We start from the raw sequence: 24,202 nt of genomic DNA, 5'->3' as shown, positions 1-24,202 counted from the left end.
TATTCAGCCCTTCTTGCATTGTTCTCAGTGAGTTTTGATGCTGTCCAGCAGAGTCAATTTGGCACAGGGGACAAAAAAGTAGCGAGGCTCTTGAATTCGAATGGTTTATTGATGAATCAGGAAACCCGGGAACTGGAACCTCAAACCTGGAACCTCCAACCTGGAACCTGGGGCCTCGAACTTCAAACCTGGGGCCTGGAACTTCCAACCCCAGCGCTCGAGGAGAGCCGGCTTATATCCCCTTCAGGAGGTGAAGGGTAACATAATTGGGCTGACACCAATTATGCAAAGATTAGGCGAGGACCTCGCTGCCCAATCATGGTAAAGGTCAAAAATGAGCAGGCACGATCAGGAGCACTCGGGAACACCTGTGCACGTGTTGTGTGCTTGTGTGCGTGGACTTAATTGGATATGGCCAATGACAAATCACCTGGGTGTGCTTATGCCAATCAACCTCCTCATCACCCATGTGATCAAAGCAACCTCTGGCTGGCTGCCAGGCGCCATCCCGGCGCCATCAGCATGGCATAGCCCCCGACAGAGTTTTATTAGTTTTCCATGTTTGAGACTTTCCTTTTGTTTCAGTTTTTTTTTAAATATTTTTTATTTTATTCAATTATATTCCTCACAGAATAAGAAAAACAATTTATATATTCAAGCACCAAAGACCCCAAATAGCCAATGCAATTTGGAACAAATATTAGAAAGTATGAGACATCACAAGCTGTCATTTCTAGATACCACAGAGCCACCAAACAGCATGGTACAAGCACAGATCTGTGGAACAGAACAGAGTTCAGAGTTCCAGAACTAAGCCCACATGGACAGCCCAGTGACTCCTGACAAAGGTGCTAGAAATAAACACTGGAGAAAACAGCCTTATTTTCAACTTGCTGGTGGTTTATTTCTAGGAAACGCTTTTGTCCCACATTGATGTTTTTTCCCCCAAAACCAGTTGAAGCACTTAGAGAACTTTTGAGTCATTCCTCAAAGCTGCCGGGGGAGTGACTGGAATCACCTCCTTTAGTTTATTCCACATTGTCCATTGGGAGATTTGATCTCTGAGCATGAAGTCGTACGTGGCTGTGAAGCCTGGACTCAGGCAGGCCGTGCTGGGGACAGAGCAGTCCACATTTTGAGCTAAAGGGCTGTGACGTCATCAGATCTACTCTGCCAAGGAACCCAGGGTCTAAGGAAATGGGACAGGGAAATCACCTCCTTAGAGTCCCTGGAGGGCTGCCTGCGGCAGACAGGAGAGAGCAGGGGCTTGGTCTCCCTCCCCAGGGTCTGCAGCACCACAGGAGTCCTAGGAGCTCAGCTTGAGCGCTACAGGGATGAGGGCCTCATCTCTGTCCAGAGCCCAGAGCTCCACAGAACACTGAGTTCACCCGCACGTCTTCAGATCCAGAGAAGGGGCTGCGCCCCAGAACCCTGGTGCCCATCTGAATCTGTGTGGTTGACTGGTACCTGGGAGGGCTTCCTGGCTTCCCCTGGAACCTGCATGTCCTCAGTCACCAGGACTGAAGCCACTGCTCGGCGTGCAGGTGAGTCTGCAGATGCTCTGGGGGATGCAGAGAGGGAGGACGGCTGAGCCAGCACAGGCTGGGAGAGGGACCCTGCAGACAGACACTCAGGGGTGACGGGTGGGGCCAGGGTTAAACATCTGGGTGGTCTGAGGCAGAGGGGCTGATCCGGGTTGAGGCTGTCCTGTCTCTGAGGGCTGTCCTTACGTGCCAGTGCACAGGAGAAGGAAGTCCAGGTCATAGAGGACACAGTCGCTTGGATCCCCCGAGCAGGGCTGAGTGGTCCAAGTCTCTCTCATCACTCCCAGTGCCCTGAAGGAGAGGGGCTGTGCCTGCAAACTGACCTCCACTCTTGGTGAGCTCCATGCTGAGTACCAGCTGAGCCTGAGACTAGCAAACTGACCTCCACTCTTGGTGAGCTCTGCTGCATGCTGAGCACCAGCTGAGCCTGAGACTAGCAGACTGACCTCCACTCTCAGTGAGCTCTGCTGCATGCTGAGCACCAGCTGAGCCTGAGACTAAGCGGCTAGACAGAGGGTGCTGATGATGAGTTCTGGAGCTTGCCCCAGGAGGGCCAAGGAGGAGCAGCTGCTGGGACCTTGCACGACTGCGAGCAGGAGACTGTCCAGTCCAGAGCGGCACAGCTGGGGAGAGCCCTTGTTCATGGTCGGCAGAGGCAGGCACCACACCCCAGCCCTGGGGACTCTGGGGCTTTGCACAGCAGCAGCCGCCACAGTGCAGGCCCTGAGAAGAGCCGCAGTGCCCCCTGCTGCTCAGTGGGAAACAGCAGTCTTGGTGGAAATGGTGTCAGAAATATTGCCTGGAAAACTGGCCACTGTCAGTTCAAGAATGTCCATGGTCCACACTCCCCTGCTCCATCTCACTGTCACTCATGTGAATAAGCAGCCTTTGCAACTGAGGAATTCCTGAACTCCCAGGAGTTTAGAACATGAAGAATTCTGTCCTCACTGCATGCGAGGAGGCTGCGGGCGGCAGTGGTGGGACTCTGGGAGCAAAGACCTGGGCAGTGGCTTCCTCAGGGAAGCAGGAGCCAGCAGAGAAGAGTGGGCTTCACTCAGCTTCCCCAGTGACCTACTTCATTCACACACTCCACCTGCCTGTAGGTACTGTACAGTTAATTCATATCAGTGGATTAATCCACCAATTAGGTAGCACCTCTCATAATCCAATCATTTTACCTCTGAAATTTCTTGCATTGCCCCACACATAAGCTGTGGGTGGAGGGTTCATATCTAAAATTTAACATTCAGCAAATATCCTCTACTACCAAGTCTGACAGACAGACCACCAGATGCTTGATGAACCGAAGGAGACCAAATGATAAGTGATCTCATATTGTTCCAATAAGAGAAGAGTTTTTCCTCTTTGTTTTTTTTATCCAGTTTACTTATGAAATTTATTTTCTTATATAAATTATGTATTTCTCTGGGCAGCCAGCCTTCACCTTATTGCACTAATAGCACATCTGTAAAACCAAGCTACAGGACAAGTCTTAACAAAAAGTTTGTTTTCTTCAATGAAGCACTTGTCTACCAGGCATTGTAGAAGAGAGGGATGAAAAGAAGCCAGGACCTGCTCGGGAGGTGAAGGGTAGGGCTGGGCAGGGGGCAACAGATAACCCTTCTGATAATTGATTTTCTCCCAGGAAGGGGTACATGCAAGGCTTACATCTGGATTCCAGGAGTAGGGAAGAGTTAGAAGGCTGAGAAGCCCAATGCAACACTGCAGCTCCCTTTGTTTGAGGGAAGCAGGGACTCACTTTTCACTTATTTGTAACAAATCACTCTGGCCAAGCTGATGCTTTGGAGAAAATACAGTATAGGGGTCATCATAAGATTTGGAATTAGCAGCAATTAAGAACAGGCCATATACTGCCAACAGTGAAGTGGATGTCATCCTGGCACCAGGGACCTGAAAGCTGTATACCCTAGGAGGAGGTGCCATTTAAGACCCAAAGCCGGCTCTAGAAGAGTCTCTTAACCTAATGAAGCTGGGACCTCAAACTGCTCCTTAGGCTGAGATGGCTCTGTGACCATACTAGTTAGCAAAGTTCTGATGTTAGGTTTTCCAACCATTGGTCAAAATTGTAATGAGACTGAGTCTGTGGGCAGAGTGAAGGGGATGCCTGAGTAGGAAGGAGGAGGCTCAAAGTGGGGAAGGGAGAAGGTCAGTGGGCAGTGACTGAAACATGATTAGGCCCTCCTTGCAGATGGAGGCTGGGCTGACAAGGGAGTGGGATTGGAAGGAGCTGCAAGCCCCTGGAGCTCCCTCACTCTGCCATTGTACTACACTGAAGACAAGTTGCTCACATACTCTAAAGCACATTCTTGATACAGGAAAAGGGGTTTGTGGGGGAAAGCGGCAATTTGGTATTAGGCAAGAGCCACATTAAGCCTTCATGAGGGCAGCCACCACAGCCGTGGCATTGAGACTGCAGAGATCACAGTAGGTCTGGCCAGTGTCCACAAAGACAATGGGTTTGCTTGTGATGTGCGTCATAGAGATAGCAGCTCCCACCTTGTCATCAATGGTGTCAAATTTGGTAAGGACAATGCCATCAATGAACCGAGGTGTTGAGCCATAGAATGGTCAGCCAAGGCTCTATTGAATTTGACCAGCTGGTTCACTGCTTCATTGCCTACTAAGGCCTCCCCCACAAACAGCACCAAGTCAGGCATATTGACAGTAATGAGTTTGGCCAGGGCAGTCATCGGGGGGCATTGTCTTGCATGTGGCCAGCTGTGTCCACCAGCACCACATCAAAACCTTGGTTACGTGCAAAGGCAATGGCTTCCATGGCAATGCCGGTAGCATCCTTGCCATAGCCCTTTTCAAACAACTGCGCCATCGTGCGGCCACCATGGTTTTCCGGGGGGTGTAGGGCAGTCAGACGCCGGGTGTGTGTTCTCAGCTGCTCCACAGCCCCAGCAGGAAATGTGTCACAGGCAGCAGTGAGAACACTGAAGCCATTCTCTAACAGCCAGAAGGCAATCTTGGCAAGATTAGTAGATTTCCCCACTCCATTAACACCACAGAAGGTGACGACATAAGGGCGCTGGCGACGCTGTGCATCCATGATATCCCGGAGCATGTCTGCTCGACGCTGTGGCTGCAGAATCTGCACCAGGGACTTCTGTAGAGCTTGCTTGACTGTAGAAGTCACAGTGCTGAATGTCCCCATCACCTTCCCTTCTAACTTGTTGGCAACAGATTCACACAGCTGGACAGCAATGTCTGCAGCCACGTTCTTAGCAATGAGGTGGTCACGCATCTTGTCAAGCACAGATTCTATGTCTTCACGACTCAAGCTCTTGGAACCCACAAGGCCCTTCAGCATCCCAAACATGCCACCCAGAGTTCCCTTAGTAGCACTACGTTTGGTGGAGTTTGGAGCGGCCCCTTCATCATTCGAGCTGCCGCAATCCAGGTCCTGAAGCTGCCCCCCAGGCCCAGTCCCTCGAATCAAGCTGATGCCCTCAGACAGGGCAGCCTCTGATGTTCCATTGGCGGTAGGAGTGCTATAATCCAAGACTTCCTTGTTTGCACAGCCACCTAGTTCCCACACCCAGGGAGCTTTTTTGCCCTTCTCCTTGGGAGCATCTGACTTCATGGACTTGCTGGGTTTGTGTTGTCAGATGTGGGTTGGCCTCTCGGGAAGGGAGTGAGTGTGACGGTGCCCCTTTGCTGGACACCGGGAGCCAGGTTCTGTGATGCAGACTCAATTTATTCAGGAAGTGCAATAGTTTATATATGAAGTGAGAACCAATCATCTTAATGAGATAGCCAGGCCACTGCTCAGGTTACATGTTTACACTACCATACTACAGGGAAGAGCAGACTTCTGCTGGGGACCAGGGAGGCCCAAGAGGCATTGGGTCATCACAGAGTGTTCTCATGTGACATGAAGAGAGCCCAGTGTTCTGTGCTCAAGCCCAGTCCATACCTTGGATCCATGCCTGGTACACCCCAGGATTCTCCTCAGGTTTGTCCATAACCTTCCCATGCTTCTGAATGAACTCTTCTCTTTTCCTGCGTATCAGCTCCTCTTTGGAAAGTTCTACTCCATTCTCAGCCCCCACTGAAAGACTTGACTTTTCTGCAGGGGTTGCTTTGCTGGTAGCCAAAGGGCCATCAGAACCTTCCTTCTTGGTTCCCCCCCCCTTTTTTTTGCTGTTCTTTGCTTTTTCCTTGTGCTTTCCCCCCCGTGTTTCAATCATGGATCTTACAGGTTTCTTAGCCTTTTCAGAATTTTCATATTTCTTCGTGGTAGTGGGAGCATGGATCTTACTGCTCTCCTCTGCTTCAGGAAGGAGCCGCAGGAAGTCATTTTGGAAATCAAAAGTGCCATTCAATAGACTTAAAGCACTTTGCTGTTGAATCTCTGTGCGGTACTTCTCTCGAAACAGCCAGTGCACATCATTTATCTATTTGTCTACATACGTCAGTGTTAGGATCTTCTGAAAACCAACCACAAACACCAGCTCAAACGGGTTGTCCAGTTTATACTTGAGTGTGAGGGCTTCATGGGTGAAGGAGTTGTTACCTCCCTGCTCCTGCAGCAGCGCTGAGCCAATCAACGCGTTAACGGGCCCGGTGCATGAGTCGCTCACGCCCAGGAAGCACCAGAGCAGGAGCCCGCCCTTGGGGAAAATGGTGAAGAAGTCGAGCATGGCGGCGGGAGAGGAGTTGGGGCTGGTGATCACCGGCCGCCTCCTGCTGTGCCAAAAAGCGGGACACGTCACACAAGTGCCCCGGAAACCGGCTTAATCTCCTCTTTGTTTTAAAAGGAAAAAGATGTGTGTTCCCCTTTTGAACAATGAAGAGAATGCATAGAAGTTCTCCCTGACCAATCTTTGGGCAGGCTGCCTTTCCTTAACTGGGCCCGTCCTTAACACAACTGCACGGCCCAGGTTTCCCAAGGATCCTTCCTGCTGCTCAGTCAGCACAGGAGTCTTTTAACATGCATAGCAGTGTACTGACAGGATCCAGGGACCCTGGGATTGACATTTTGGGGGTCATGTACAGAATTCCAAATGTTCTTTCTAGAAAAACTACCCTGAATGTGCAAATCCTTGAGAATTTCAATACACATAGAATTGAAGTTTACTTGAGGATAAAAGACCTAACTATAAAATGAAAAATGTCATCCATGGAGAAATGATGGATAGCTGTGGGTTGTGGGGCTCATCTCAAATGCTGTGTGCTAGCATCTGTGTGACACCAACACTTGACAATGAGCCAATCACACAAATCATTCTTTCAAGAAATGTGTGCACATTTATTTAGTCATAGACTTTCACATGTCCATCCATTATTTGACCCTGTGGAAATACCGCTGCAGGTGATAAAGCTACCTCTGCTGAGGTCAGAGCTATTGCAGAAGGGTTACCGTGGTCCATGGCTCTCAGAAGGAATTAGAAAGAAACTCATGACAAACAAAGAAACATTTTTAGACTCAGACTGTTGAGAGTTAATTTGACTCTGTAAATGCACTTTAAATCAATTTCATGAGTAAGTTTCGATTTGTTTTCATGAAGGGAATAGACACTTTCAGACAGACTACTATCTTTAAAAACTCTCTATTCCACAAGAATACACCCAGGATTGATATTGTGAACAAGACATCAAAAACTTTTAAAACAGAGGCAATACAAAATTCTGTGTGACCACAAAGGATGTGGATGGTTCTCGTTAATAATTTTTGTGTTAGGTAAACACGTGCCAAATGCCTGCTGTAGACCATGCACCCCACCAGACTCTGCAGATTGGGTGCACAAAGGGACAGAAGACAGACCAGTGGTTGGCAGGATCCTGGAATGGGTGAGGGCGACTGTCCTCAAAGAGACACAAGGGAACATTTTGAGGGTGATTCAGATGTTTGGTTTTTGTATTGTGGTGACTACCCATCTCGTCCAATTACATACACTTAAAAGTGGATATATTCTAGGGGGAATACTGGGGATTTAAATGGAGCAAATTTTGTCATATGCATGAATGGGTCTGTCAAGAAGAAAAATAATACAGTAATAAAAACATCAAAAATAGAAAAAAAAAAGTCTAGTAAGGAAGAAGCAGGTCGAAGACTTCGTGAAATGAGCGTCAAAGGACAACCACAGTACCTGCTGAGAAGCAGCAGCCAGCGATGCCCAAAGGCCTCTGAGCAGACAATTACCTACATCAAGATGGCATTCCAGACCCCACACCATCCTTGTCAGGGACCACCACTTGTTGCCTGGCAAAGGACACTTCTATCTCTGGTGTCCCACTGTCCTGTCCAGTGCACTTGTCACAGACCAGGGAGCTCCACTGGGGTGACAAGTGAAAGGCCAGCACACATCAGCCAGTCACAAGGGGAGCCCTTGGTCACCACCCACTTGACCTGGGCACGGAGGTGCTTCTCAGTGTCACTGTAATGACTACAACCTGATCCTCATGAGCATCCTTACTGTAAGTGTCCAAAATCATGTCCAAACTTTGTCACCAGAGGTGCAGGTAATTAAATCAGTGGACAGAAGATGGTGACATCATGGGATCAACCCTTCTAACTGGAAGGAGGACACCTGTTCACCAGCAGCCTCCTCAGGGCCACCTTCATGTCCTTGTTCCTCAGACTGTAGATGAGGGGATTCATGGTGGGTGGCACCAGCGTATAGAATACCGAAACCAGCAAGTCCAGGACTGATGGAGATTTTGGCAGGGGCCGTAAGTAGGCAAAAAAGCCAGAAGAGAGGAACAGAGTCACAACAAGGAGATGAGGCAGACACGTGGAGAAAGCTTTGGACCTGCCCACTGCAGAGGGCATCCTGAGCACGGCGGAGAAGATGCGAAGGTAAGAAATATCCATGAGCACAAAGCAGGCGAAGTCCAGTAGCAGGCTCAGCCCTATGACCACTAGCTCCCCCACGTTGTAGGAGCAGGCCAGGGCCAGCAGCTGTGGGATGTCACAGAAGAACTGGTGAACGTCAGGAGGCCCACACATGGGGACAGAGAAGGTAGCGGCTGTGTGCAGAACTGCATTGAGTCCTCCACTGACCCAGGAGGAGGCGGCCATCTGCACACATGCCCCAGGACTCATGAGGCTCTCATACCTAAGCGGGTGGCAGATGGCCACGTAGCGGTCATAGGACATGACCGTGAGGAGGGCTACCTCCGTAGTGGCTAAGAGGAAAAAGAAAAAGACCTGGGCAACACACCCAGGGAATGAAATGGTGTTGCGATTCATTAGAGAGTTCGCTATGGATTTGGGAACAGTGATGGAGATGAGGCACAGATCCAGGAAGGACAAGTTCTTCAGGAAGAAGTACATGGGGGTGTGCAGCCCCTGATCCTTGGTGATGAGGGTGATGATGAGGAGGTTCCCGAGAAGGGCAGCCAGGTAAGCCATCAGAAAGAGCATGGCATGCAGGATCTGGAGCTCCCGGATGTGAGAGAACCCCATGAGGAGGAAGGTGCTCCGGGAGGTGAAGTTGTCCATCTCTCTGGACGTTCAAGCATTCACTATGGGAAAGAGAGGGATCAGGCTCAGGCTTAACCCAGAGCCCCAGTCTTCTGTCTCCTGACTCCCTTCCCCTCACTCACCTGGGCATGGGTCATGGAATGAGATGACCTGAGACTCACACCAGCAAGTCTCCATGAGGCCATTTAAGCACAGTGTCCACACTGTCTGCATGAGGAAGAAGGAGGTCAGCCAGTCCAGATCAGGACACGTCATTCAATCTGCATGAAGGTCTACAACCCATACCTGACTCACCCTTCACCCACTTGACACTAAAATGCAGAGAGAAGAAAAGGAAGGGGCTTTGGAGCCTTCAGTCAAAATTCAAATTTTCATTGGGGCATTTATTAACTCTGGGACCCTGAATAAATTATCCAAATATCAGTTTCCTCAATTTACAGTATAAGCTTTTCCACCTGGTCTTTATTCTGATTGAAGTGAATAATGCACTTAAAACACCTAACAGTTCATGAAAAAGATGGACTTTAACACATACTGCTTCTGTGCTCATTCAGTCTTCCTTCATTATGTCAAAGTTGGGAAAATCAAAAAAACTTTGAAAATGGACGAACAACAGAAAAACTATTGAGCATTGTGTCTACTTGCATTTATTATTGTGAGCTACTTTACAGTGCTGGATGTTTTAGGATATTGCCAGAGATGTAGATTGTTCTTGTTGCTAGAAGTATAGCTGATTTAAATTCCCATGTGATGTAGGAGGCCATTGCTCTGGGGACCATCTCATCCACTTCAGTCCATCAATTTCATCCTGCTTCATTTGCCCTTGTGCATGGCACTTTGATTTCTCCTCTGAACCACTTGTGGTGTCTTGCCAGGCCCTCATGATTTAATTAGCTAGACAGACTTTGGACTGCATTTTTTACTGACACACAGTATCTGTGCATATCTAAGGGGCACAGTATGAGAGTGAGTGACATGTAATGATGGAGTCCCAGTTATGAGCATCTGCTTCTCTCCCACATTAATCACGTCTCTGTGTTGGGAACATCTGAACTCTTCCCAGGTATTCTGAAATATGTCACAAACTGTTGAAGGCTAAAGTTACCCTCCCAGGCACAGAGAGACAAACACCACAGATTCTCACTATCCGTGGAAACTGTAGCACTGACCTTCTGAAGAGGAGAGTGGAACAGTGTGGCTGGAGACAGGGAAGTGCAGGAGGAGTGGGCACAGGCCAGAGAAGGGCATGAAGCCACTAGGAGGACTTGATTCTGGGGTTCTGTAGCCTGCGCTTGTTTTGTAGTCACATGAGAGTCATGATTTCTCTCTCTACACACACGCGCTGGTGCACACACACACACACACACACACACACAGAGTTCAGCACCTACCTGGATAGCAATTGCTAATATTCTCAGCCACGCTTCATGAAAATACTTGATAGATCTTAAGAGAAGAATTCATCAGAGACAGACAAGGGAAATGCACAGATGCTCCTCATTCTTTTCTTGGGTAATGCTTTATTGAGAACCCTGCCCCTCTGAAGTGCTGACCTGTTAACCATAATGTCCACACTCATTTCTCGCAGGTTACAGGCCTTCTCGTCCTCACCTGATCCCCAGGCTGGGGTCTGTCAGGCCTCACTCCAGGGTCCTGGCTGTCCGCCACACCATTTCACCACTTGGGCACCAAATTCCCTTTCCACGCGGAGCTGCCTAGCTGGCTCTCCTGGCTCCTGTGTGTCCATCCAGGTGACCCTCACCTGTCAGTGGGGTGAGCTGCCTATCATCTGCCAGGCTGAGGGCCAGAAATGGCTGCGTCTCTCCACCAAGCACTCATTCCTTTTCTTCTCTGCTCCTTTCCCCTGTCTCAGAGGAGGAAAGGCCCTCTCTTCCACTAGTAGCAGTGCAGGCTGCCCTAGAGACACCGGATGCTGTCTTGCAAAGCCTGTTTAACATCCATGTTTCCAAGTGTCCTTTTGAGGAGCCAACCTAGGCAGGATCCCACCCTGAGGGCTCTGAGCAACTCCAGGGTCCTCCAGACTATTCCAAACCCAGAACTTGCTTGGTGGATGCCACAGTGTTTTCCCTGAACTGTGCTATTAATCAGTCAAACTAAGCTTTTTGTTTTGTTCTTGATAAAAATTATGCACTTAAAAACCTTTTCTCTAAGTTTTCCTCTTTTTTTTCTGCATTTTGAATATCATTGTGCAAATAGCTACATAAAAATATAACATGGGCCATGGTGATGTGTATAAGTGCATGTGGTCTATGGGAAGACATGACAGCTTGTCTTCTAGATATGATTGGATACGATGACACAGGAGTGGAAAGATGAGGTGGTATGGTGTGACATGGGCACCTTTACACTTCAGAGAGTAAGTGAAAGTTGCCTTTCCATCAATTCCAGCAGAGACAGTGACCAAAACTGCTCTCTTTCCTTAAACAGAGTTTCCTGTTTCCTGGGATATTATCCTGATCTGTCCCTTTGTAAACTCTGTACCTGCTAAAAGACTGAACCACACTGCCTTCCGGTTGTACCTGTGTGTCTGCTTCAGCCCCCCTGTAGCCACCTGAGGTTTTCACTCATGAAGTCAGCCTGCCGTCCAGTCAGCTGGTAAACACTCAGCAAGCCAGCTACTCTGCCCAAGATGAGCAGCCTGCCACTCTTCTGTCCGTGACTCCCATTGACATGGTTTTTGTTACAAGCTCCTTGCTCGACATGACCAGTGGCCCCAGAGTGTGGCTCTGACCAGCAACACAAGCATCTCTTGGAAACGGGCAAGGAAAACAGACTTTGCCTCCCGCATTCCCGGATCTGCTGAATCAGAAACCCTGGGACCTGTCCCAGCAAGTGCTGACACTCACTCCAGACGGACATGACACCTGCTGGTGTTGAAGCTTTTACTGGAGCACTTTCTCATTTTTTTTTTTTAAAGTATTTGCATGTCCATTACTTTTCACTTTTCTTCTATCTCCTAAGTAAACACTTATGGTATAGTTTCCAGCCATCAAAATAAATTCTCAGCAAGAACCCCAAATTCCTTCTGGAGATCCAGTTACTTATCTCAAAACCACCCTCAGAATCTGCATTTTAATCACCCACCAAATGATAATACAAAAGATAATAAAGTATTTTTCTAAACAGTACCTGGAACAAGAATGTAGGATGGCTCCCACGGGGTCAGGGGAGGGCAGGCAGCAAGTGCGTCGTCAGCCGGATAGAAACAAACAGGATCTGGTGGAGAAAAGTGGAGATGGAATGAAAAACAGACCCTCTGGGAGGAAGGAAAGGGCGGGTCCTTCAGGCCCTGCTCCTCCAGCTGATGTGCTGGGGGAGGAGGTGGGAGTGGCAAGGAGGAGCAGGGGACTGAGAGGGGAGCTCACACCCCTCACCCCAGCAAGGGCCCCAGGGCCTGGAGGAGGGCCTCCTCAGGCAGCGTCCCTCCCCTGCTACTGTCCACAATCAGCAACTTCGCCAGCTGGGAGTTTTGGAGACAGAGAGCCAAGTGAGGATGTGACTTCAATAGCACATGAGGGAGTCATCTCAGGAGGTAGCAGGACAGCATCCCACCAGGAGTGAGGGAAAGAGAACGTACAGAATCACTTAGGGAGAAAAAAGATGCAGGGAAGGTCAAATGTCCTTCAGTGAATGGAAGTGGAATGGAGGGCAGCACAGAGTGCTGGCTGCAGAGCCCTGGGGATGGAGTTCTCCCCTTTGCTCCCAAACTGGGAGGGAGTGAGAGGGACGCTCCCTGCTGGCCTCACAGTGTCTCTGCCTCTTCCCACTGCCTCGCCTCTTCCAGACCCCTCTGTGTCCCAGACACAGGCTGTAGAGACTCCTCTGGTGACGGAAGACAGAGGAGAAGGGCTGCAGAGGGCCCTCACCACAGGGAGGGTGAGCAGCATCAAGGTACACAGGTGATTTGTCTGTGCCGACTTTATTAACGTGACATAAAACAAACTTCACCCTCCTGCTAAGCCTGCCCTGGTATTACTGAGGTGCAGTTGGAAGGGTGTGCTTGGGGGAAAAGTCCTCCTCTGTCCTTCAAAGCACCAGCCGCCTTCCCAGGACTGGTGCTCCCTGGCTCCATGGCTGAGCTCCTAGTGGAGGTGACCATCTTCCCTCCCTGGGACAGCAGCTGACAGGAAGACCCTATGATATCTATGGAAACATGCACACGTCCACCTATTTTTGATGAACCCAACATATTAGGAAATTACTGTAATTGTATCGATGCAGAAAGACCAGATAAAGCAAATTTTAATTGAAATGAAACTGAGGCTTCTTATATTTTTGGAAGTCTCTGAAAATATTCCTAGGCTCCCAAGTCATTTTAATATCTACTGTTCGCCCTTCTGATTTGAATAACTCAGAGGTGGGCTCTAAGGTCCATGTGGGGAGGCTCTGTCAGACTATGGAGCTCACCCATGTGGACTCTGATTCCCCAGACAAGGTTGCTCCCTATTCCTCACAGCAAGGAGACCTGAGAGAGTTTGCATCTTGGCAGGCTCACCAAAGGCAGGAGGATTCGGTTTGAGAAATTCACTAGTGGGAAACTGAGATCCTGAGCCCTTAACCTCCACCAGCCTTGTTCTAAGTTGTTCCAAGTATCACTACAATTTATATCTATGCTGACGTCAACCTGTAATATGCATAGAATAAGGATATATATTTTATAAATGTGTGATTTAAATTGATATTTATATATACATAGAACTCCTTAACAGGGAGGGAGCGTCTGAGGGAAACCTGGGTGCTCAGCCTTCATCACAGAGCCAGGGCAGGGCAGGGTCTCAACACTGGTGGCCTTTCTCCACTGGCCTCCAAAGTGGCCATGACTCACCTGGTCCAAGAAAGCCTTCAGAAACAGCTTTTATTTCGTGCTTCTGAAATTGAATAGAGGGGTGCTGTACCACTGAGCTACCTCCCCGGTTCTTTCTGACTTTTACGTTGAGACAGGGTGTCCCTGCATTGCCCTGGCTGGCCTCAAACATGCATCCTCCTACCTCAGCCTCCCAAGAGGCAGGTTGCCTGTGTGCCTAGCCATTGAAAACACTGGAATAAAAATTAAAAAAAAAAAAAGAAAAAGAAAAAGAAAACACTGGAATAAATGACCTGGCAACTGGGCTCCTCAGCAGGACGCCTCTCATCTTGAAAGCAGACGTCACACCCCAGCTTCCTGTTCCCCAGCAGGATGCACTCTATCAAGTCCAGGGCCTGGCAGCAGGCTTCCCCAGGGGAGTCCTCCTTTCTGTCCCCTCAGGGACTGCCAGGGATCAGCTGTGCACATGTTCTGACTCACTGTGACCACCTGACTCTCATGCCTCTCCTGAGATTCAGGGCAGACTGAAGGAGCACAATTCAGGCATGCAGGTGCTGGGAGAGCTCACAGAAGTGACCCTACATCTGCCTGGGGCTGGGGAGATCTGCCGAGGCAGTAGGGTTCCCAAAGGGGGTGACTTGGGGCCTGTTCAGCTGGGGACGTGACCCCAGGGCTGGGACTGCTATGCAGGCTGCCATCACTGCTTCACAATAATTCCCTGAGTTGGCAGGTCAATACTCAGCCACCATGCTGTCCCTAGCTGGAAAGGGACTTTGCAGGAGGAGCCTCCTCCACTGCCCCAGCAGCAGCAAAGCTCCGAAGACTGGCTGCTCAGGCCCCTTACCGGGCTGTCGTTATTTTTATTTATTTTTTCTTCTCCATTGTTTCCTCTTAGTTGTACATGACAATAGGATTCATTTTGACATGATTATAAAAGCATGGAGTATGATTTGTTCTCATTCAGTTCCCAGTGCCTCCCCTTCCCCTTCCCTCCCTCCCCAATTCCCTTCCCTCTACTCTGCTGGTCTCTCTGCTCTTTACTTTTAGGTTTTAGTTACAGGCTTACTTACAGGTGTTTTGTGTGATGCACGCATGCTCCTCTGTGATGCCAGTTACTGGTGTTACCTCCACCAGGAGGGGAGTGAGATGGCTGAGGAGGGTGAGCCTATCCAAGTGTTGGTAACTGAGAGTCACCGTTTGATTTCAGCCCAAGTCGTGAGAAATTATACTCATTTCCACAGACTTCCTGGGAACCGTCTCTACTTAATATTCTTTGAATTTTCTGTATCTGAATTTTTGCTCGCTGGCACATCAGCGTCTGGCTCTACCTTGCCGTTCTTTCCCCTGCACAGAGCTCAGTCCTTTATCTCCTTCTGGAGAGCTCGTGTGAGCCAACATCATCATACAGGTTGCTGTTTGGGGAAGTCCTAGAGACAGATGGACACAAAGCAAACCGTTGTGCCATCAAGATAGGGAGCTCTTCTCTCAGGGGCATCCACCGTCTCCCGGGATATTTAAAAACTGAATTTGAATGTGAAGAAACTCAGGTTCTAATCATATTTGTTTTCCTGAAATGTCTTTTTAATATTTCTGGTCAAAATCACCTTTTCAAACCCATACACCTGACTTTTGCTGTTGATACATTAAAAATAACCATTTTTAATTCCATCCACCCACAGAGGACCAGGTTGACCCTCCAAGAAGAACACCTTACTGAGCTTTAGGGGTCTTGGTTGAGCCCCCAGCAGGGTGGGCACTCTGGACAGATGGCAGAATGTCTGCCTTAATGCCCCCTCTGTACCACCACTGCCATCCTGGCTCCTGGGCTGGATGAAATCTCTGTTTTAGTGGACCAGCTTCCATGATAGAAGGCATTCATTGTTTTCCAAACACATTAGAATGGTCTTAGATTTATCATGTCTTGCCAGAGTTATTAATTAAAATAGAGAAAAAACTTCTCTTTGTACAGTAACTGGCTCCGTCTGTGTTAGCTCCCTGCACCTGATGGCTCTGCTACGGCCAAGCTGCCATCACCCATGGGGGTCGACAGCCTCCTCCACATGCCCTCCCACAGCCCAGGGTGCTCTTGTTGTCCCATGCAGTACCTGGTGCCCATTTGTGCCCTTGCACTTCCCACTGCCTCAAAGAGAGAAGGCGGCCATGAAGTGCTCTCTGGTTGCTCCCTGCTGAGCCCTCTCGTGGGTAGTCCAAGGAGGAACTGTGTCTGTGATGTACTCCAAGGTGTGGAGACTGTTTTCTCATTTTCTGCAGACCTTACACGCTCTGAAGTGTCATGTGAAACTCATATGTGTCAAAAGTCATTCTACTGGATATGGGTAACAGGCCATGGCTCATGAAAATTAATGATACAATTTATTTAATGTTAGTTTTGATATATTTTTGTTGGTTCATTTGGATTTTCTGATTATATGGTCATTAAAACATAAATATGTTGCAATATGTAGAAATATATCATATTGCATATTAAAATTTGCCAATGATTTCCAATTTTCAGGACTCATATTTTTTAGTTGGGTTGCATTGGTCAAGAATTCTATTGTACATTAAAATAATGACATAGTAAGCATACAAGTTCATTTATAATTTAATAGAAATATTTCCAATGTTGTCTAACCCTCAAGTTGCTGGGACTTTGTTATATATATAAGTCCATTTTATTTGGGGTGTGTGCATATGTATTAGAATAGAGAGTAGCTAGCAGTTAGTACAGAATTTAGTGGATGTCTTTTCTGTACCTAAGAACCTGATCATTTGTCTTTTATCTATAGATCTAAAATAGTTAATATGAGATTTTATTAGGTTTTTGTCTCTTTAAAATATAATGGATATATCTGGTATATCATCACCATCACATCATTTTATAGATTTTAGAAAGTTGCTGCTTTTATATTAGACTCAAGTCTGTGGCATATTCTAGAGGATATCCAAGAAACAGACTTCAAGGGCTTAAATTAATGTGTGATGCTTCCCAATTAGTAAACAGACTCATGATAATTTCAGAAGTAAACTACATTTCAATTCTATTATGAAGATGTGAGTGTGTAGGAGAAAACGTGTAATGAAATTTACTACGCATATACCAGTTTCCAGATAATTGCATTTATTCAGAAGTAAGTCACTGTGAAATGGGTATTGCCTAGGTTTACATCAAGAGCAGGGTAGACGCGTACAAATAATTTAAAATACAAGTAGAAACCAACTAATCTTAATGCAAAAAAATCACAACTACAAAAAAAATCCATGTGAAAAGGTCAAAGTAATATTCCAAACTCTGTGAGACTAGCACATTCTCAAGATATGAAATGTACATTTTAAACATACAGCTCTTAGCCAGATGTGATAGGAAACCTGCAATCACAGATACTCAGGAGGTTGAGGCAGGGGAATCAAGTTTGAGGCCAGTCTGGGCAACACAGTGAGAGACTCTCTCTGAAAACAAAAAGTAAAAAGGGCTGAGGTGTAGCTCAGTGGCAGAACACTTGCCTAGCCTGCGGGAAGAGTTAGGCTCATTTCCCATTAGCTAAAAGAAAGGTAAAAATCTAATCAAAAGATCAGAATTGTGGAAGCCCCTGATGTGTTTTGTATGCCCGGGATGGATGTGACTTTGATGCACAAGTACGTGAAGGCCCCTCCAGCTCCAGCATGTGACAGTTTGATTGCTCCAAAGGTGCCTATGAGGGGCATGTGTGTGTGCAGACTCCAGGGTGATCGTACCTAGTGCACTGGGCTGCTTTGCCAGCACATGTGTACAGCCTGATCTTGACATGGAGACCACCCGTCCCTCTGTCAGCCCATGGGGCCTGTCTTCTGTAGAAATGGAGCATCCCTCCAAGTTCCCACAGGGCAAAGGGTCTTATGACCCAGAGAGTGAAGGCAACCCAAACCAGACAGTGGACAGCCCATGTGAGGGGCTTATACCACATTCATGAAAACCATGGAAACCCACTGAGGATTTTTAAACTGGAGTGAAAGTATCAAATTTGAATGTGTGTCAGATGGACCGGCGAGAGGAGGCACCACAAACCCCTGGTCAGGGTAGGCCTGTTTTCTCAGTGCTGATTTCTTAGCACTGAGGACAAAACTTTAATCTGGATGATAGATTCATTGCAAAGCTTGTGGACAACAGTCAAGCCTGCCAGCAGTGTGACCGTGACTTAATCGTGGAAAACAGTAGGTTCCATGAAATTGCTACATTTCTTGCATATCACCTCAAATCAACCTTTGGATGTCATTAAACTTGACCTTAAAATCATTCAAACACATGTAAAAAGCTCTTGGAACCTGCATGCACCACAGCCACACCACAGCCACACCACAGGAAATGCTGATGGTGCAGCTATCAAGATGTGCTCTTCAAGACGAGCATGAACAGCAAAGCAGGAAATGCTGGCCAACACGTAGAATGTGGCTTCAGACGGAGTGGACAGTGGCAGGTTCTCCAAAGTTAATGCAATGTCCCAATAAATTCCTTTTCTGTTTTTATAAATGAAATGAAAACTGATCCCACAAAGCCTGCTTGTATGCAAATATCCACAGCAGCTGTGTAAATAGAGACAAGTGTCCACCACCATGTGAATGGGTATCATCAATAAAAACAAAAAGCAAAACAAACAAACATCAAACTGTAACTACAGACCGAATCTCACCACCCCAGCAGTAAACAAGCCCACAAGAGAGACAGCCTCCTCCTGATGCGATTCACTCCGTGCTCAAGGAGGAGCAGAGCTCCCACTGGTTACAGAAGCCACACGCCGGTGGTCGCCTTGGCTGGGAAGGTAGCTGGAGGTCCCCACGGGCAGCGTTCAGGGTGGTGGGGATATTCTGTGATTCTATTGTATCATGGTTGTGCACATCCATCTGCTAAACCAAATCCCACTTTGCACGTAGCTGACACGCTTCCCACGGTGGCTGTGCTGACTTACATTCCCCACAGAGCCCAGGGCCAAGGTCTCCTCTGTGGCCCAACAGCATCGTTGTTTGGTTGCTTGTTTTTTGGGTAAAAGCTATTCTGACTGGAGTGAGAAGGAATCTCAAAGTAGTTTTATTTGCATTTTTTCCGATGACTAAAAACATTTATTGGCTATTTGCACTTCTTTGATAAATGTTAGATTATTTGCCCATGTTTGTTTGTTTGTTTTTTGGTACCAGGGATGGAACTCAGGGGCACTCAACCACTAGGCCATAACCCCAGCCCTATTCGGTATGCTTTTGAGAAGCAGGGTCTCACTGAGTTGCTTAGCGACTCGCTCTTTGCTGAGGCTGGCTTTGAACTCATGATCCTCCTGCCTCAGACTCCCAAGCCAGTGGGATTCGAGGTGTGTGATTTGTTTTTTAATTGTATAAACTGGTGTTAAATTTTATTGGTGCATCATAATTATACCTAACAGTGGGATTAGTAATGCCACACATTTGCCCATTTCTCATTGGATTTTTTGTTCTGATGTTATTGCTTTTGTGTTTGCTTTTTGTCTCTAGTTCTTCACTTTCTAGGATCCAGACTGTCATGGCAGAGTCTTTCGCTTCCTTGGTGAGGTTAATTTCTAGCTATTTTTGTGGTTATTATGAATGGGCATATTTCCCCAAATCCTTTTCCAACAGGTGCACTTTGGGTGTACAGCAAATTCCTGGGTTTTATGTGCTGACCTTGGCTTCCTGCTGTGTGGGGCTTCTCAGTTCCACTTGCCTTTTGGTGGCCTCTCAGGATTGTCCATGCGCTCAAGTCATCTGCAAGCAGAACTAATGGCACTTCCTCCTTTCCTGTTTGTGTCTCTTTTTCTCTTGCCCAACTGCTCTGACTGAAATGTTAAGTGCCATTTTAAAGAAGGATAGTAAGAGTGGACAGTCCTGCCCTATTCCTGCTTCTGGAGAAACTTCTTTCCGTTTTTCCCGATCAGTACCACGGTGTCTGTGGATTTGTCAGGTGTACCCTTTGTGTTATTGAGGGATGATCCCTCTAGACCTAGCCTTTCACTGATCATTTATGACTCAGACCATGCTACATCTCAAAAACAGCACTACGTGAATTGGTACAGAAGACGTATTCTTTTGATGTCAGTCAACACTGTCTATAAATGGTGATTTGACTAAACTGGTTGATAGTGCTTTTCTGAACTGTATTGGATTATTTTATCTGCTGAATTTATTAATAACTTACATAGGGGTATTGAAGTCCTCCAGTGAAAATGTGAATGTGTCTATTTCTCCTGGCATTGTGATAGTTTTGATGTCCTTGTGTCTAGTGTATACATGTTAAGGAATTTTGCACCTTCTTTGGGAAATGACGTTTTTAATATTATCTAATTCCCTCATTATTCCTGATTACTTTCATTGTTTCAAAATGAGACAGACATCATTACCCTATGTACATGTATGATTACATGAATGGTATGAATCTATATCACGCACAACCATAGAAACAAAATGATGTACCCCGTTTGTGTACAATGAATCAAAATGCAGTCTGTAAAAACTAAAACTAAAAATAAAATAAAAAAATCCTTGCCTCAAGTGAACACAGATACCCATTTCTTTTGGTTAGTTTCAGCATAGGGTTCTTTCTCCATTTCTTTACTTTTAATCTACCAATATCTTTATTTTAAAATAAATTTCTTGCAAGTAGCATATACTTGATTTTTATAATCATCTCTGATAATTTTCATCTTATAGAGTGTTCTGTTTTTAACATTTATATTTAAAGTAATTGAAAAAATTAATTCATCATCTATAATGCTTATAATTCTTTCACATTTTTTAAAATTTCCCTCTTCTTTCTGCTTTTTCTTTCTTTTTTGTCTTTTTGTTTTTGACACCAGGCATTGAACCCAGGGGCACTTAACCACTGAACCACATCCCCAGTCCTATTTGGTATTTCATTTAGAGACAGGGTCTCACTGAGTTGCTTAGTGCCTTGCTTTTGCTGAGGCTGACTGAACTCTCGATCCTTCTGCCTCAGCCTCCTGATCTGTGGGAATTACTGCACTGCACCACGGAGCCTGGCTGCTTTCTGTTTTTTGTTTTTTTTTCCCCCAAGCATTTTATGCTTTTTTTCTATGTCTTTTAGCACACTCATTATACATCTTTTAAAAAAACCTCAGTGTTTGTCCTTGAATTCCTAACACACATTTTAAGTAACTTAGACTCACTTTCAAATAGCGCTATGTCACATTTTATGCATTGAGAAAGTGTAGAATAAAGTAACTCATAGTATTTGCACAGAAACTGCCCAAACAGTACCTGTGTGGGAAACAATAACCTGCTTTACATTTATTCGACTTGCTAATCATTTCACACCCCAAACTGTGTAATTGTCAGTTCTGCATGTCTTTGCATCCTATTATGTAGATCATATGAAAACTTTTTATTTTATTTTATTTAACTCAATGCTGTTGGAAAGAAGGAACCGTCCAAAGCTAAACATGTTTAAAATCAAGTTGTTGGGTCTGGGGGTGTAGCTCAGTGGTGGCATGTGGACAACTTTTCATGTCATTTCCATTTCCATTTCAACATGGCTCTCCATTTTCAATGACTTCAAATTCCCAACTCTTTCTTCCCAAATCTAGGGCTTATTTGTTTTGTTTTTCAGATCATTTATTCAGATTCCCCATTTTCCCTTAATTCTTTCATCCATGAGATCACATTGCCTTATTTGATCTTCCCACAGTCAGTGTTTATGGCACCCACACCAGTCATCCCTTAGCACACTCAGACTGGGCCTACACATTAGCTCTAAACCTCCAACTCTACTTTTTACTGGAATTATTCTCCTTAATATTCTATCGACACTGTGCACCTTTTATGAAACGAAAATAGCCATCTTCTAAACCCCACAGACAGACCTCTTAATCAACTAGCACCTGTAAGACAACTAGGTGAGGAAACACCCAGCTACCTGCACATACTTCCTGAGGATTGTGGTTTTTTTTTTTTTTTTTTTTTGCGGTGCTGGGGATTGAACCCAGGGTATTGTACATGCAAGGCAGGCACTCTACCAACAGAGCTATATCCCCAGCCCCACTGAGGATTGTTTATATAAAATCCTTATTCTCATGATGATCACTTGAGGCAATAACTACTAATTTCACTTCATAGATAGGGAAATGGTGTTTATGCACCTATGCATGATTATATAGCTGGTGACTGATAATAAAAGCATTGTAATTTAGAAGGAATAAAACACTTGTGTTTTGGTTTGCATTTGCTGTTTGGATTCAGAGGTAATTCAGTGGCTGGACTATTTCTCTGTTACTGCTCTTTTCAGTTTAAGCAGGAAAGTAAGATTCAGAGATGTAGAGCACTTTCCATATTCCAATATGCTTCAGGTAACCAATGACCATGTGAATTCGCACCCTTTTAAAATTAATGAAAGTTACATTCAGTTACAAGAAACAAACATCAAGGCAGAATGCAAAGTGTGACTAAGATCATAAAGAAAAGCTCAGATAAGGAAGGTGGCCTAAATAAGAAATGGGGAGGAAAACATGCTAGAAGTCATGCCTGACAGAGCAGTGGGTGCCAGGATTTAAGTACTCAGCGGGATTTCAGCCTCAGTGTGTCTATGCATAAGGTAAGATCATGGCAGCGAGGGACTCTTCCTCAGAAGTGAAACTGCACATCACACTTTCCTGGCAAACCTTTGAGTCAGAACCTGAAATTAAGCAGAGCATGGATGGATAGTGAATGAACAGGGGTGACAGGAAGACATTGAGGTGGCCAACACAGATATGATCATGTCAGGGAGGCAGCGGGAGTGTCCACGTGAATGGCATGAAGATGGGTTCTGAAGGTGGGAGGAGATGGAAGTGGCCACCTGGGTGACGGCGGTGGGAACCTGGGAACCCAGACCATGGTCTCCAGTATTCACACACCAGGAAACAGAACTCCTTGACAGTCACGAGGGTGCAACGGAGTCCATGGCCAACTGATGTTTGTCAAATGCGCCCAGAGCATGAGTGTGGAAAGTAGAGTCTCTTCAACAATTGTGCTTGGAAAACCAAACAGCCAATTGAAAAAATAATCAAAGACCTAAGACCTGAAAGTATGGGTGAGGGTTTGGGTCTTCCTGCATTTTGTACTTTTTTAATGCCAGATGTCTGTCCAACGTGAAACACATGACAACGCTCAGAACACAGAGATAAGAGGACATCTGGAAATCAGTCATGCTCTGCTGACTGCTGCAGATCAGCATTGTGCACCACAGAGGAAGTGGTGGGAGACTCCAAGTTCTGATCGCTCCAGGTGGCACTGTCCAAAGAGAATGAGAATGCAGATGCCATCCTGGTGACTTCACTGTGGGTGTGTTCAAGGGCAGCCGAGTGAGCATGATGGAAGGAGGTGCAAGTCATGCCGTCAACCCTGATTTTCAGTATAGAAGTGGCAAGAATCCCTGAGGGTTTTCTTTATCATAAGAGCCTGTGATTGTCCATGTGTTTAAGGAACTGGTCAGACACTTCACCGAAGAAAAAATACAGTGGGTCAACAAATATATGAAAAAAGTTCAACACCTCTAGCGATTAGAGAAATGCAAATTAAAACTACACAGAGATTCCATCTCACTGCAGTCAGGACGGCAATTGTCAAGAATACCAGTAACAATGCTGGTGAGGATGTGGGGAAAAAGGTACACTTGTACATTGCTGGTGGAACTGCAAATTGGGGTGACCAATCTTAAAAGCAGTATGGAGTTTCCTCAAAAAATTTAAAATGGAATCACCATTTGACCCTGTTATCCCTCTCCTCGGACTTTAAATCATCACACTACAGTGACACAGTCACATCAGTTTTTATACCAGTTCATTTCACAATAGCTAATCTATGGAACCAACCTAAGTGACCTTCAGCAGCTGAAAGGATAAAGAAAATATGGTGTATATACACAATGTAATATTACTAGTCATACGGAAGAATGGAATCATGGCATTTCCAGGTAAACGGATGGATCTGGAAACTATCATGCTAGGTGAAATAAGTCGATTCCCCAAATCAAAAGTTGAATGTCTTCTCTCACATGTGGATACTATCACACAACTGGGAGTGCGAGGGGAAGAATGGATGTTCAGTAAATTAGACAATGGGGAATGGAGGGAAGGGAGGAGAGATGGAAAAAGAAAAAACAATTGAATGAATCTGACACAATTTGTTCATGTGCACATATGAAAAAAAAACACAGTGAATCCCACCATCATGTATATCCTGAAGAATGGGATACTAACCAGAATCATTTATATTCCATGCTTATATAATAATATAAGTAATTAAATAGAAAGAAGATCATTGGAGCAGGAGGGAGGCCAAGGGAAGGGAAGCGGGAGTAGAGGGGACTGAAATGTGGCAATTGATTTTCATGCACATACTAATATT

At 46.2% G+C, this 24,202-nt stretch overlaps 2 protein-coding genes across 2 annotated transcripts; both read right to left on the bottom strand.

Annotated features, from left to right (window-relative positions):
• Positions 1 to 3,663: 3,663 nt before the first annotated feature.
• LOC124973426 (signal recognition particle receptor subunit alpha-like) lies at positions 3,664 to 6,214 on the bottom strand. Its single transcript, XM_047537367.1, is given in 4 exon segments — positions 3,664 to 4,120; positions 4,123 to 4,257; positions 4,260 to 5,177; positions 5,539 to 6,214. Coding segments are annotated over 4 exon segments (1,917 nt in total). The 3' UTR covers positions 3,664 to 3,932.
• Positions 6,215 to 8,085: 1,871 nt separating this feature from the next.
• Positions 8,086 to 9,018, bottom strand: LOC124973533 (olfactory receptor 14A16-like). Its single transcript, XM_047537419.1, has one exon. The coding sequence runs from the start codon at positions 9,016 to 9,018 to the stop codon at positions 8,086 to 8,088; it is 933 nt and encodes a 310-aa protein (XP_047393375.1).
• Between the last annotated feature and the right edge of the window lie 15,184 nt (positions 9,019 to 24,202).

The sequence above is a fragment of the Sciurus carolinensis genome (genome assembly GCF_902686445.1).
Source record: "Sciurus carolinensis chromosome 19 unlocalized genomic scaffold, mSciCar1.2 SUPER_34, whole genome shotgun sequence".
Classification (NCBI taxonomy): domain Eukaryota; kingdom Metazoa; phylum Chordata; class Mammalia; order Rodentia; family Sciuridae; genus Sciurus; species Sciurus carolinensis.
This window is presented reverse-complemented; position numbering and strand designations above follow the sequence as displayed.